At 36.0% G+C, this 14073-nt stretch overlaps 1 protein-coding gene across 8 annotated transcripts; it reads left to right on the forward strand.

Moving 5' to 3' along the window:
* The first annotated feature begins 1223 nt into the window (after positions 1 to 1223).
* On the forward strand, positions 1224 to 13525 carry LOC114298762 (uncharacterized). Of its 8 annotated transcripts, XM_082888419.1 has the most exons (12): positions 6800 to 7437; positions 7525 to 7626; positions 7702 to 8388; positions 8521 to 8838; positions 8936 to 8965; positions 9054 to 9214; positions 9385 to 9591; positions 9671 to 9753; positions 9835 to 9920; positions 10025 to 10357; positions 10487 to 10570; positions 13272 to 13525. In XM_082888419.1, exons 1-3 carry the CDS (start codon positions 6881 to 6883, stop codon positions 7802 to 7804), a joined length of 762 nt encoding a protein of 253 aa, XP_082744545.1. In that variant the 5' UTR covers positions 6800 to 6880; the 3' UTR covers positions 7805 to 8388; positions 8521 to 8838; positions 8936 to 8965; positions 9054 to 9214; positions 9385 to 9591; positions 9671 to 9753; positions 9835 to 9920; positions 10025 to 10357; positions 10487 to 10570; positions 13272 to 13525. The 8 variants fall into 8 exon arrangements, 7 of the variants coding, with proteins under 7 accessions (XP_082744545.1, XP_082744542.1, XP_082744547.1 ...); XR_014340892.1 differs by lacking the exons at positions 6800 to 7437; positions 7525 to 7626; positions 7702 to 8388 and adding exons at positions 1224 to 1603; positions 1693 to 1795; XM_082888416.1 differs by having other exon boundaries at positions 9054 to 9591.
* The last annotated feature ends 548 nt before the right edge of the window (positions 13526 to 14073 follow it).

A 14073-nucleotide genomic window follows, 5' to 3' on the forward strand; every position in this document is an offset into this window, starting at 1 on the left:
TAAAATCTCACTAATTATGATTATTTATAATTACAAAATCTATATATTATAATAGTGTGAATTTCGTAATAATTGTGAAAATTATATGTCACAGCTTCAATGAATATAATAATATGAATTTTGAAAATTACGAATCTTCACACTTTTGACTGTGATACAAAAGGTGCAATTGTGAATGAAACTTCACATTTTCGATTAATTTATTTACTTAAATGCTATAACATATTTAAATCATTCAATAAAAATGAACATTCACACTTTTTGATATTAAGATTGCAAAAAAATATATATAGTAAGAAATGTGAATGTTAATATTATTTATTATAAAAAAAAAAAAAAAAGTCACTCTAAACTTTTCCTAAAATACAATATTATTTCTCATCTTTTTGTATATGAAAAATATTTAAGACGCCTAATTTATCATTCCTAAAACTTGTCCATAATGATTTGTTTGACAAGTGTCAAGTTTTGATTTGTCAAATATTTTATAATGCGGGATCTAATTTCAATGCCACATCATTAGAAGTCATTATTTAGGAGTGATAAATTAGAGAGAAACTAGTCCTTAGTGGGTTTTGTAGAAATTAATTACTAATTAATAAAAAAAATTATCATTACATACTTTAATACTTGTAAAGTTTTCCATTAATTTTTAAATATTTTTGTAAGTGTACATTGACATGCAATTTCCCCATTATACAAATTACAATCAAAAGCAAAAATATTTTTGGCTTAAATAGCTAAAAAAATAACTTTTGCTAAAATTAAATAAAAAGAAAAAAAATGTGATGGCTACACGATAATTTATATATACAATTCAAATTTTAGGTTGCTCAGGTTATTTCACTACAAGAAAACTGGGCAAATAATACGGAACTTTTTGCGACAAGGTAAGTGCTATCGCCATTTTGTAGCTGCCGTCACCAAAAAAGGTCTTTTGCGACAGCGTGTATCTACTGTCACCAAAAATTACCTTTAGTGACGGTAATGACCCCCGTCGCTAACGATTGTACAAGAAAAATACAGGAACATTTGCAACGCCTGGTGTACCGTTGCAAAAAAAATTATTTTGAGACAGAAAAAAGTTATTGTCGCAAATAATGGACCATTAGTGATGGCAAAAGCCCATCGCAAACTAAATCTTGTTAAAACGACGTCATTTTATTTGTTAATATTTATCATTTGTGACGGTTTAAATATGTCATCGCAAAAAATAAAAATTTTGTGTCCCGCTCATTTTATCCCATTCGCGGTCAAGTGTTCTCCAAAATCCCTAAAAAGCTTTCTGAAACCAAAATCCCCAAAATCCCTCTAAGCTTCTGAAACCAAAATCCTCAAAATCCCTAAAAGTTACTGTCATATTCAGCATTGCCATACATTGAAAAGGGTGAACGAGGGTGAACAACGAGTGATGAGGGTGAACGACGGCCTTTGCCGAAGTGACGAGCAGTAGCGAGTGACGGCTAGTAGCGAACAACAGCCGTCGCCGAAGTGACGAGCAGCAGCGAGTGACGGCTAGCAGCGACCTTTCCACTTCCAACTCCCTCCTCCTTCCATCTCCTCCTCCAAATCTCACTCCCGCCGGAGTTTCCTTGTCAAAGATGTAAGTGCTCTATATTTTTTTATTTACAAAATCTCATTTTTATTTTTGGGTAGTGTTTATTTATTTACTCTTATGGTCGGTTTCTTCAGGTTCCAGCCATATGTTTAATTTTAAGTAAATCCTTAAACTGACCCCAAAGTTTTCAAAGGGAAGCTGCAGCTGCAGCAGTGTTATCCTGTTTGTCCACTATAGGTAATCTAGAGTGATCTGCCTTCATGGATGCTCATTTTCTGTTTTGTTACATGTGTCCTTTTTTCTATTTTCTTTTTAGTTTTGTTTTTGTCTTTAGATTTTGCATTGTTTCTTTGAAGCTTGAATTGATCGAGTCATGATTAATGTTACAACAAATTTACACCAAACAAGCCCATCTCATCCCTATCTATTAATTTTTTAATCAATTTGTGGACCATATTTTTAATTGTGTTGAATTATATTTAATTGTTCCTTTGTTGATTTGCTAAGTTTTATTTAGGCTAGCAGTTAGAAATCAAGATCACAATTTTGTTGAAGACTTGCTATTAAAATTTAGCCTTAGGCCAACATGCAACAATACTACTACAATCAACTTGTCAGAATAATAAATTTTGTTTGTATTCAAATTACATTTTGTTTTACTTGGATTTTTTTGATTGTTTTTGCTAAAAGTCATTCAAAAGTTTCTTTCCCTGATTTGGATATAATAGGAAAACGACTTTAGGATAACCATTGCTCTCACATTTTTTCATTAATTACGTTATATTGTCTATTTCTTGAGCCTAATTTTGTATGCAACACATAATAATGAATTAACTATTTGAATTATATCCAAAATGAAACAAAACATTGCAAATCTCTCTCTCTGTGTCCCCCCTCCTTTTGGAGGTAACAATGCATGTGCAATAAGATTAGAGATGTTAAAAATGGGTTGTTTGTGTTAATTCATTGTCATGAAAATGGGTGATATATAAAATGATAATTAATGTTTGTGAGTTATGCAGTCAAGTTAGTTCTTAAAAATGTCTTAAAATCAAACTTGTCTTCTTAAACAGCCTTAAAACACATGCTCTATTAATGTTACCAAAATTTATAACACTTTGACGTAAAAAATTGTAGCTAGTTACAGCTAGCTGTACATATTTTTAGCTGTATATAAACTTAATTGCAGCTAGTTATTCCATTTTTTTCTTTTTTTCTTTTTTTCTTTTTATTTTATTTATAAATATAGTGAAGTTACTGATTTTCAAGTAATTGAAATTGGGTCTTAAAGTTTCTGTTATTCTTTGTAATATTGGATTTTTGTGGTTGTTGAACTAGTTCTCGTAATGTTGAAATCGGAATGCAACAGTACAGTGTTTTCTTATTTCCATAATAATCCTTTAATATGGTGAAGTTAATTATTTTCAAGGTATTAAAACTGGGTCTTCAAGTTTCTGTTGTGATATTGGATTTTTTTGTGGTTGTTTTTGTTTTGACATTATTTTCATAATGTCAAAATCGGATGAAACAGTATATTATTTTTGCATTTTGACTGAGCCTTCTCTTCATGATACCCTGAAAAAGTTTCTAATATTGTTATCCTGTCTGTTTCAGCTATATATGTGATGTTATATTTTGACATTTTAACAATATTAGTTCATAATTGCTTATTACAACAATCAGAAGACCTATTTGGTCTCTCACATTTATTTGTTAAATGTCCATCATCTATACTTACCAGTTAAGGGTTATTATTATTATTCCCACTTTACCACTCTCTCTTTCTTGTTATCTCTCATTTTCATGTTTCTCTCTCAAGTCTCAACATGTGTTGTGATCCCATTCATGGCCTTCTAGTATTGTTTACAATAGTGATGGTTATAGAAATTTTAAATAGGGAAGATATGTCTGTTTCTCCATACAATGCTAATAGTCGTTTATAGAGACTTTTTTGAACACATTATTTATGGAGATTGGATTTTAAATTTTTCTTCAAATCGTTCAGAATCTAAAGCCAAAGCATATTGCCAAATAAAATTAAGCCACACAAATAAAGTTGAAAGAAGTCTGATTTAATATTAAATATAGATTCATCACCGAATTCTTTGTTTTAAAATTTTGAACAAATTTCAAATTTTGTTTTCTAGCCTTCTCAATTACTGGATTTTAGTCTTTCGTATATTCTTATTTACATAATGTCATTCCTCATCATCACAAAAATAATATTTACATGATTTCGATTGGATTTTTTTCAAACCGGGAACCCGATTCGAGTCCCGTCTTGTCCCACAAGTCTCTCGTGCCTAAGCGGTCATGTGTGCTAAGTTTCGTGCTAATCCAACGCCGTTTGGTGACTTTGGGACGTCAACACCTCAAATTCTAAGTTTCTTAAGAAACTAGTTTGCCTAGACCGAAATCCGACTCTAACTCTCAAATCGGGAACCCGATTTGAGTTCCGTCTTGTCCCACAAGTCTCTCGTGCCAAGGTGGTCGTGTGTGCCAAGTTTCGTGCTAATCCAATGCTGTTTGGTGACTTTGGGGCATCAACATCTCGAATTCTAAATTTCTTAAGAAACTAGTTTGTCTAGACTGAAATCCGGCTCTAACTCCCAAATCGGGAACTAGATTCGAGTCTCGTCTTGTCCCACAAGTCTCCCGTGTCTAGGTGGTCGTGTGTGCCAAGTTTCTTGCTAATCTGATGTCGTTTGGTGACTTTGGGGTGTCAACACCTCGACTTCTAAGTTTCTTAAGGAACTAATTTGTCTAGACCAAAATCCGGCTCTAACTCCCAAACCGGGAACCCGATTCGAGTCTTATTTTCTCTCACAAGTCTCTCGTGCTAAGGCGGTCGTGTGTGCCAAGTTTCGTGCTAATCTGACGCCGTTTGGTGACTTTGGGGCGTCAAGACCTCAAATCCTAAGTTTGTTAAGAAGCTAGTTTGCCTAGATTGAAATCTGGCTCTAACTCCCAAACCGGGAACCCGATTCGAGTCACATCTTCTCTCACAAGTCTCTCATGCCAAGGCGGTCATGCGTGCCAAGTTTTGTGCTAATCCGATGCCGTTTGGTGATTTTGGGGCGTCAACATCTCGAATTCTAAGTTTCTTAAGAAACTAGTTTATCTAAAGTGAAATCTAGCTCTAACCCTCAAACCGTGAACCCAATTCAAGACTGATGTTTTAAGAGTATTTGTTTTTGTTTTTTTTTTTCAAATTAATCATGTTTTATAGTTATTTTGATGTTTAATTATTGTGGATGTGTGCAGAAGAGATATTTAAGGGAAGAATAGAGGATGGATAAGAGTTGGGTTGACTTGCCAAATAGGATGTCGAGGGAATACATTAATGGGATTGATCAATTCCTTGTGTTTGCCTACACCAATAGGGCTGAAGGTTCGATGATTAGTTGTCAGTGTAGAAAATGTGAGAATCAATATCATCTTGTACGAGAGGGTGTGCGGGAGCATCTGATTTTGAATAGTTTTTTTAAAAAGTACAAACATTTGATTAATCATGGGGAATCTTACGTATCTCTACATGGTAATTGAGAGAATGAAACATTGGCTAATTTAGACATTGGGGATGATATGGTTAAAATGATACAAGGGGCTATGGGAAATCCACATGCCGATACAAGTGTCGAGGGTAATGAACCACAAGCGCCTAATCCCCATGCATCTGAACCCCAGCTCAGTCCAAATATAGAGACTGCAAAGTATTTCAAACTTCTTCAAGATACGCAAAGTGAATTGTATCCGGATTGTCAGAAGTTCATATCTTTGTCATTCATTGTTCTACTTCTACATCTAAAGGTGCTTAATCAGTGGACAGACAACTCTGTTGACATGTTGCTTGAGTTATTGAATGAGGCATTCCCATTAGGTGTGAAACTCCCGGACTCATATTATAAAGCTCAAAATGTCACAATAGATTTGGGCTTCACGTATGAGACGTGGGATGCATGTCCCAACAGTTACATGTTGGGACGAAACGAGAATGCCAATCTTGACAAATGTGTCATATGCAACAGTTCTAGATGGAAATCAAATGGTGATGGTGGTTCAAATGGTTCTAACAAAGGTGGCAAACGAATAGCTTCAAAACAAATGAGGTGTTTTTCTTTAAAGCCAAGGTTGCAGAGGTTGTTTATGTTATCCAAGACAGCCAAGTTAATGAGATGGCATGCAGAGGAACGAACTGATGACGGCATCTTTAGGCATCCTGCAAACTCCCTTGCATGGAAAGATTTTGACCATTGGAATATTGACTTTAGCAATGATTTCCGAAGTGTAAGGCTTGGCTTAGCGTCTCATGGTTTTAACCCATTCAAGACGATGAACATAGTTCATAGCACTTGGCCTGTTGTGCTTATTTCATATAACTTGCCGCCATGGATGTGCATGAAACAACCATTTGTAATTTTATCTGTGTTTATTGACAGCCCAAAAGGACCTGGTGACAAGATTGATGTGTATATGCAACCGTTGATTGAGGAGTTAAAAAAACTATGGAATGACGGTGTCTCCATATTTGATGCATCAACAAATCAAATGTTTCAAATGCATGCAACTTTACTGTGGACAATTAGTGATTTTCCTACATATGCAAACTTGTCAAGATGGAACACTAAAGGTGAATATGCATGTCCTTGTTGCAATAAGGAAACTACATCGTGTTGGTTGAAGCATAGTAGGAAACAATCATACTTGGGTCATTGCAGATTTTTACCTAGTGGCCATAAATTTCGAAAGTATAAAGTATCATTTGATGGTAGTCGGGAAGTTAGACTCAAACCAAAATTGTTGTCTGGAACTGAGATGCTGCTACAATTAGAATCTGAGGGTATTTTAACCCAATATAGGAGGGATGACCTTAAGGAGAGGCATAAGAGACAAGTAGAGAATGAGAAAGTTGGACATCACACCCATAGCTAGAAGAAAAAGAGTATCTTTTATGAACTGTCATATTAGGAACACAATCTAATAAGACACAACCTCGATGTGATACATATAGAGAAGAATGTTTGTGGCAATGTGTTGTGGACAATATTAGGGATTGTAGGAAAATTGAAGGATGGTGTTAATGCTTAACGTGATTTACAAGATATGAATGTTAGAAAACCCTTACATTTGCAATTAAAAGGGTCGAATAAAGCTTATTTACTACCAATACAATTCACAATGACCAAGGATGAGAAAGATTTGTTCTTGAAAGTGTTGAAGAAAGTTAGAGTTCCCGACGAGTATTTATCCAATATATCGCGTCATGTGAACTCACATGAGAGAAGTATTAGGGGTCTTAAGAGCCACGATAGTCATATTCTGATGCAACAACTTATTCCATTAGCTATTCGAAGATCATTACCGAAGAATGTAATTGAACCCTTGATTGAATTGAGTAATTTCTTTAGACAATTGTTTTCCAAAGTGAATCGTGTGACAGATTTGCACTATATTCAAGATCGTATCGCAGTAACACTTTGTCATCTAGAGAAAATATTTCCTCCGACTTTTTTTGATATAATGAAGCACTTGCCTATACATCTAGCTGACGAAGCATTACTGGCTGGAGCGATTCAGTTTCGACGGATGTATCCAATTGAAAGGTATCTTCTTACTTTGAAGCAATATGTACGTAATAGAGCTCATCCAAAAGGTTCAATTGCTAAAGGATTTCTTATAGAAGAATGCATTAATTTTTGTGCACAATATCTCAATGATGTGGAAACCAAATCTAGTCAACCCGTGAGGAACTACAATGGTGATGATAATCTGGGTCATACTGTTGGTGAAAACACAAGCTTTTATCTTAATAATACTTCTTGGGTACAAGCTCATCAGTATGTCTTATTCAGTACAAGCGCGGTTCAACCATTTATAAAGTAGGTTATGTCACTTACTCAATATTTTATTATGTTTTATTGAATTTTGAATCAAATTTTTTGTATTGATAAATTTTCAATCTACAGAGCAAACACCTTGAAGTACTTAATCTCAAAATGCCTCGTGTCAACGATCATCAACTTCGACGTGAACATTTTGAAACTTTTCACATTTGGTTCAAGGAACATGTATGTATTTAAATCTACATATTCTGGTTACCTAAGTCAAACTACATTTTAAATTTACATTTTTGTTTTAAATAGGTCCAAACTTTGCAAAGGACTAGTGATATCACATTTTCTGAAGAAAATATTATATTGGCAAATGGTCCTCATAACCTGGCAAGGAGGTTCAACGGGTATATAATGAATGGGTTTTGGTATCGAGTAAAGGCCATGGATGACCGTCGAGCCACACAAAATTGTGGCGTAGCTTTGAAGGCAGATACCATAAGTTATGCTAGTCGGAAAGACAAGAATCCTCATGTGGGGTCTGTGTACTATTATGGACAATTGATAGATATTGTTAAGATTTGATATTTCAATGAGAAAAAACATGTGTTGTTTAAGTGTGATTGGATTGACAACATTCACGGGAAGAAAAAAAATGTCTTCAATTTCATGTTGGTCAACTTCAATCATTTGTTGTACCGAGATGATCGAATTACGAATGAACCTTTCATCTTGGCATCCCAAGCAGAGCAAGTTTGGTATGTTGCAGACCCATTAAAACCAGACTGGCAAGTGGTGGTGAAGATGTCTCAAAGATGTTTATTTGATATGAATTCGACTGATCCAAAAATCGAGCCATCTATGAGCCAACAATTGGAAGAAAATATAATGCTCCGTGATGAAGAAATTGGTTGGGTAAAGGAAGCCGCAGAAGGAGAAACAGTTGATGTTGAAATAGACTAATATTTAATCAACATCAGTAATTGAATTAAGGCCAAGGTTGTAGTTAATCATCAGTTTCTTAATTTACTTTGTCTTTGTAATTGTATTAGTTCAATTAATGTCATATTATAGTTGATTCAAAACTATTCTCTATGTTTCTAATGTCAATTAATGTTATATTGCTTGCAGATTATTATGGGAAGGAAGAAAAAGCCTGATCATTCCCTGCGCATGATGTCCGATGTGGTACATAAGAGGACATCAATAACACCACCATCAGAGGAGGCATCACATCGACCACCATCGGAGGGGCCATTAGTGCCACCACCATCTGACCAGCCACCGTAGCGACCACCATCAGAGGGGCCACCGCATCGACCACCATCAGTGCACCACAACAGTTATCATCTACTTAGCCTCCACGCCTACCATCGGTGCGTCCACCATCAGTGGCACTGCAGTAGCTATCATCCTGACTAGAGTCATCATCTTCACAGCCAACTACAAGTATATAAATTTGCTTTGATTTGTATGAAAATTATTTAAATATACATTTATTTATTCTCATTTTATATAACTTGTTTATTGTCATTGTATTTTCCAGACCCTTTGACTTCTTCACAGCCCACCTCAGGTATAAGAATTCGATTTGTATTAACATTTTTTTAATTTGCATTTCTTTAATATCATTGTATATTGTTTATTCTTATTGTATCTCGCAGGTCATGTTAGTTCTTCATCAACCTCAATTAGGCATGGTAGAGGATGTGCCAAGGGCATTAAGAAGTGGGGTACTAGTACAAAGTTGGATATACAATTTGACAAAAATCACTGCCCAATAGGGGATAATATGTCTAAGTTAACTACTCAACTTGGCATTATTGTACGCAACGGTAACATTGTTCCTCTTACTTTTCTTGACTAGATCACTATGCCTGACGATATTATTGATGCTATCTGGAAGGATGTAAACGTAAAAGTATATTTTTGTCTAAAAATTCAAATTTTAAAATTATGTTATTATTATTTAAACCTTCAAATTGTGTTTTGTAGGACAATTTGAATATATGTCTAGAGGAGTATAAGCCAATCTACATGAAAACCTGCAACAGCATATGGAAGGATCACAAGAATAAGATTAAGACCAAGTATTTCAAGCCTAGAAGTTCTGATCCCAATTTGAAGGATGATGTTCCTTTGCACATTGTACTAAGCCAATAGGAAGAACTTGTGGAGTATTGGTGTACTTCCGATGCTAAGGTATACAAATAAGTTATATGTATGATATGTAAACATACAACTCATAGTTATGAACTGCCATTTGTTGAATCTATTACAGAAAATTGTAACGAGGAACGCTAAAAATCAGCGAGCTCACGGCATACCTCATACCACACTACTTTCGCTCAAAGCCGGCATAAGGTTTATATTTTATTGTTTTTATTTTTTTATATATTTGAAAATTATTTGGATTCTAATTTTCATATTTCTAAAAAAATCTAGATGACCAGCAACGGGGAGTCTACTGATAAAATGAATGTTTGGCTTATGACACGTAGAACAGATAACCTTAAGGTTATCCAGACCTTGTTAGTTTCCAAACACCTATCATTGAATTTAAATTTTATTTTTTATTTTTTGTGTGTCAATCATCTTAATTTAACATATGCTTGTATTGCTTATTTAATACAAGATGAGTTTAATCGTCAACTTTTCATGCTACCTGAGGATTGCCGGACTTTAGAGGTTAGGAATGCCATTTGCCATAAGTTGATAGGTCATGACGGGCATGGATATTTTTGCTCTTATATGAGAACTATGCCTCAGAGCGCAATGTATAAAGATGGTGATGGGCCATCACAATTAACACCCCAGCCATCAACTATTGTTCAGATCACCCAGCAGGTTCATGCAGAGCTAAAGGATAAGTTAAGGGAGGAGCTGAGGGAGGAGATACGAGCAGAGTTTTCTACACATTTACAGCAGATGAGAGCTGAGATGATGGCCTTTGTGTCACAAGGGGCAAGTGTGGATCCCAACAAACAAGTTCGATATAAATTAAATTGTTTGATAGTTACATTTTCACGCAACATATATATACATATATATAGTAAAATTCAAATATGAATAATACATTATGTATGGATTGTCATAGGCTCCTGATGCATGCAGTGGCCATCGGGTATTTAGAGAATCTACAGGAGATGAGACTCCATATACACCACCACCAGAAGATCAGGTATAAAATATATATTTGCATTCTAAGCTAAGAATAACCATACATTAACTGTACACAGCCAAAAATAATAAAGGTTAATTCCATAATTAGAAAGAAAGACAAAGGATTTTCCATTTTTAGCACGAAACATGGCACACACGACCGCTTAGGCACGAGAGACTTGTGGGAGAAGACGAGACTCGAATCAGGTTCCTAGTCTGGGAATTAAGGCCGGATTGCACTATAGGCAAACTAGTTTCTTAAGAAACTAAGAATTCGAGGTGTTAACGCCCCAAAATCACCAAACGGCGTCGGAGTAGCACGAAACTTGGCACACACGACCGCCTAGGAACAAGAGACTTGTGGGAGAAGATGGGACTCGAATCAGATTCCCGATTTGGGAGTTAGAACTGGATTTCACTCTTAAGAAACAAACTAGTTTTTTAAGAAACTTAGAATATGAGGTGTTAATGTCCCAAAATCACCAAATGGTGTCAGAGTAGCACGAAACTTTGCACACACGACCGCCTAGGCACGAGAGACTTGTGGAAGAAGACAAGACTCAAATCGGGTTCCCAGTTTGGGAGTTAAAGTCGGATTTCACTCTTAAGAAAGAAACTAGTTTCTTAAGAAACTTAGAATTTGAGGTGTTAATGCTCCAAAATCACCAAACGGCATTGGAGCAGCACGAAACTTGGCACACACGACTGCCTAGGCACGAGAGACTTGTAAGAGAAGACGGGACTCGAATCGAATTCCCAATTTGGGAGTAAGAGCCGGATTTCACTCTTAAGAAACAAACTAGCTTATTAAGAAACGTAGAATTTGAGGTGCTAATGCCCCAAAATCGCCAAATGGCGTCAGAGTAGTACGAAACTTGGCACACATGACCGCCTAGGCACGAGAGACTTGTGGGAGAAGACGGGACTCGAATCGGATTTCCAGTTTGGGAGTTAGAGTCGGATTTCACTCTTAAAACATAAACTAGTTTCTTAAGAAACTTAGAATTTGAGGTGTTAATGCCCCAAAATCACCAAATAGCATTGGAGTAGCATGAAACTTGGCACACACGATCACCTAGGCACGAGAGACTTGTGCGAGAAGACAGGACTCGAATCGGGTTCCCGGTTTGGGAGTTAGGGCCGAATTTCACTCTAAGTAAACTAGTTTCTTAAAAAACTTAAAATTTGAGGTGTTAATGCCCCAAAATCACCAAACGACATCGGAGTAGCACGAAACTTGGCACACACAACCGCCTAGGCATCAGAGACTTATGCGAGAAGACGGGACTCGAATCGGATTCCCGGTTTGGGAGTTAAAGTCGGATTTCACTCTTAAGAAACAAATTAGTTTCTTTAGAAACTTAGAATATGAGGTGTTAATGCCCCAAAATCACCAAACGGCGTCGGAGTAGCACGAAACTTGGCACACACAACCATCTAGAAACAAGAGACTTGTGGAAGAAAACGGGACTCGAATCGAATTCCCTATTTGGGAGTTAGAGCCGGATTTCACTCTTAAGAAACAAACTAGTTTCTTAAGAAACTTAGAATTTGAGGTGTTAATACCCCAAAATCACCAAACGACGTCGGAGTAGCACGAAACTTGGCACACACGACCACCTAGGCACGAAAGACTTGTGGGAGAAGATGGGACTCGAATCGGGTTCCCGGTTTGGGAGTTAAGGCCGGATTTCACTCTAGGCAAACTAGTTTCTTAAGAAACTTAGAATTCGAGGTGTTAACGCCCCAAAATCACCAAACGGCATTGGAGTAGCACAAAAATTGGCACACAAGACCGCCAAGCCACGAGAGACTTGTGGGAGAAAACGAGACTCGAATCATATTCCCGGTTTGGGAGTTAGGGTCCGATTTCACTCTAGACAAACTAGTTTCTTAAGAAACTTAGAATTCAAGGTGTTAACGTCCCAAAATCACCAAACAACGTCAAAGTAGCACGAAACTTGGCACACACAACCGCCTAGGCACGAGAGACTTGTGGGAGAAGACGGGACTAGAATCGAGTTCCCGGTTTGAGAGTTAAGGCCGAATTTCATTCTAGGCAAACTAGTTTCTTAAGAAACTTAGAATTCGGGTGTTAATGCTCCAAAATCACCAAACGGCGCCGGAGTAAGATGAAACTTGGCACACACGACCGCCTAGACACGAGAGACTTGTGGGAGAAAACAAACTCGAATCGGGTTCCCGATTTGGGAGCTAGGACCGAATTTCACTCTAGGCAAACTAATTTCTTAAGAAACTTAGAATTCGATGTGTTAACGCCCCAAAATCACCAAACGACATTGGAGTAGCACGAAAATTGGCACACACGACCGCCTAGGCACAAGAGACTTATGGGAGAAGATGGGACTCAAATCAAATTCCCAGTTTGGGAGTTAGGGTTGGATTTCACTCTAAACAAACTAGTTTCTTAAGAAACTTAGAGTTCAAGGTGTTAATGCCCCCAAAATCACCAAACAACGTCAAAAGTAGCACAAAACTTGGCACACACAACCGCATAGGCATGAGAGACTTGTGGGAGAAGACGAGACTCGAATCGAGTTCCCAGTTTGGGAGTTAGAGCCAGATTTCGGTTAGGCAAAATTATTTGCTTAATTATTTTTGTAATTGTATAGTAGTTAAATTTTTATGTTTTTTTTTTGTATTTAACATATTAAAACATAATTATATTGTCATTAATTATATTTATTTTTTGTTTTCAGATATTTCCCAAGTAGGAGTTTGCTTCTTGTGGAATGCATGTCTGTGAAGAATACGACTAATTTTTGTTTTTGTTACCCACGGAGAATGATGAGCAAAACTTGCAATTTTGGTTTATGTTATTTTGAATTATGAACAACAGTATGTATTTAAACATTATATATGTATTATGGAACATTATGTAGTGGGTAATTTTGTTGATGTATAGTTATAAATGCAAGAATATTTTTATTATAGAGAAATTATTTTTTCTATACAGGAATTTTTATATTATTATGCAATTATTGATTTTTTTTTCAATTGTTTTTTATTTAATACAGGTAATTTTAATATTTTTTATAATTTTATTGTAGGTTTTTTTTTTTGTTTTAGCGACGGCACCACACCATCGCAAAAAATAGGTAATTTTAATATTTTTAATAATTATATTGCAGTTTATTTATTCATTTATTTTTTGCGACGGCACCACACCGTCGCAAAAAACAGGCAATTTTAATATTTTTAATAATTATATTGCAGTTTTTTTTTTTCGGCACCATATCGTCGCAAAAATATCAGAACCATTGGCAACAGTGGGCATGTCGTTGCAAGAAAACAAAACCATTCGTGACAGCATTTTTTTCCGTTTCAAAAAAAACTTTTAGCGATGGTAAAACGGTGTCGTCGCAAAAGGTCTGACTTTTTTACATATTATATGTGACAGTAAATTGCCGTCGCAAAAGGTAAAAATTGTCATCAGTAAAAAAAGGCAAGGTTTTTGCAACGCCTTCTGTTGTAACCCTCCATTTGCCGTCGTTAAAAGTC

The sequence above is a fragment of the Camellia sinensis genome, chromosome 9, assembly GCF_055761805.1.
Source record: "Camellia sinensis isolate YWXY chromosome 9, ASM5576180v1, whole genome shotgun sequence".
Lineage (NCBI taxonomy): Eukaryota > Viridiplantae > Streptophyta > Magnoliopsida > Ericales > Theaceae > Camellia > Camellia sinensis.

Bases quoted from the DNA above. Each gene is read 5' to 3' on its own strand.
- LOC114298762 (XM_082888416.1), top strand. From the start codon at position 6,881: ATGCAACAACTTATTCCATTAGCTATTCGAAGATCATTACCGAAGAAT. The intron at 7,438-7,524 runs GTAGGTTATGTC...TTCAATCTACAG, and splicing joins GCGGTTCAACCATTTATAAA to AGCAAACACCTTGAAGTACT. The intron at 7,627-7,701 runs GTATGTATTTAA...TGTTTTAAATAG, and splicing joins ACATTTGGTTCAAGGAACAT to GTCCAAACTTTGCAAAGGAC.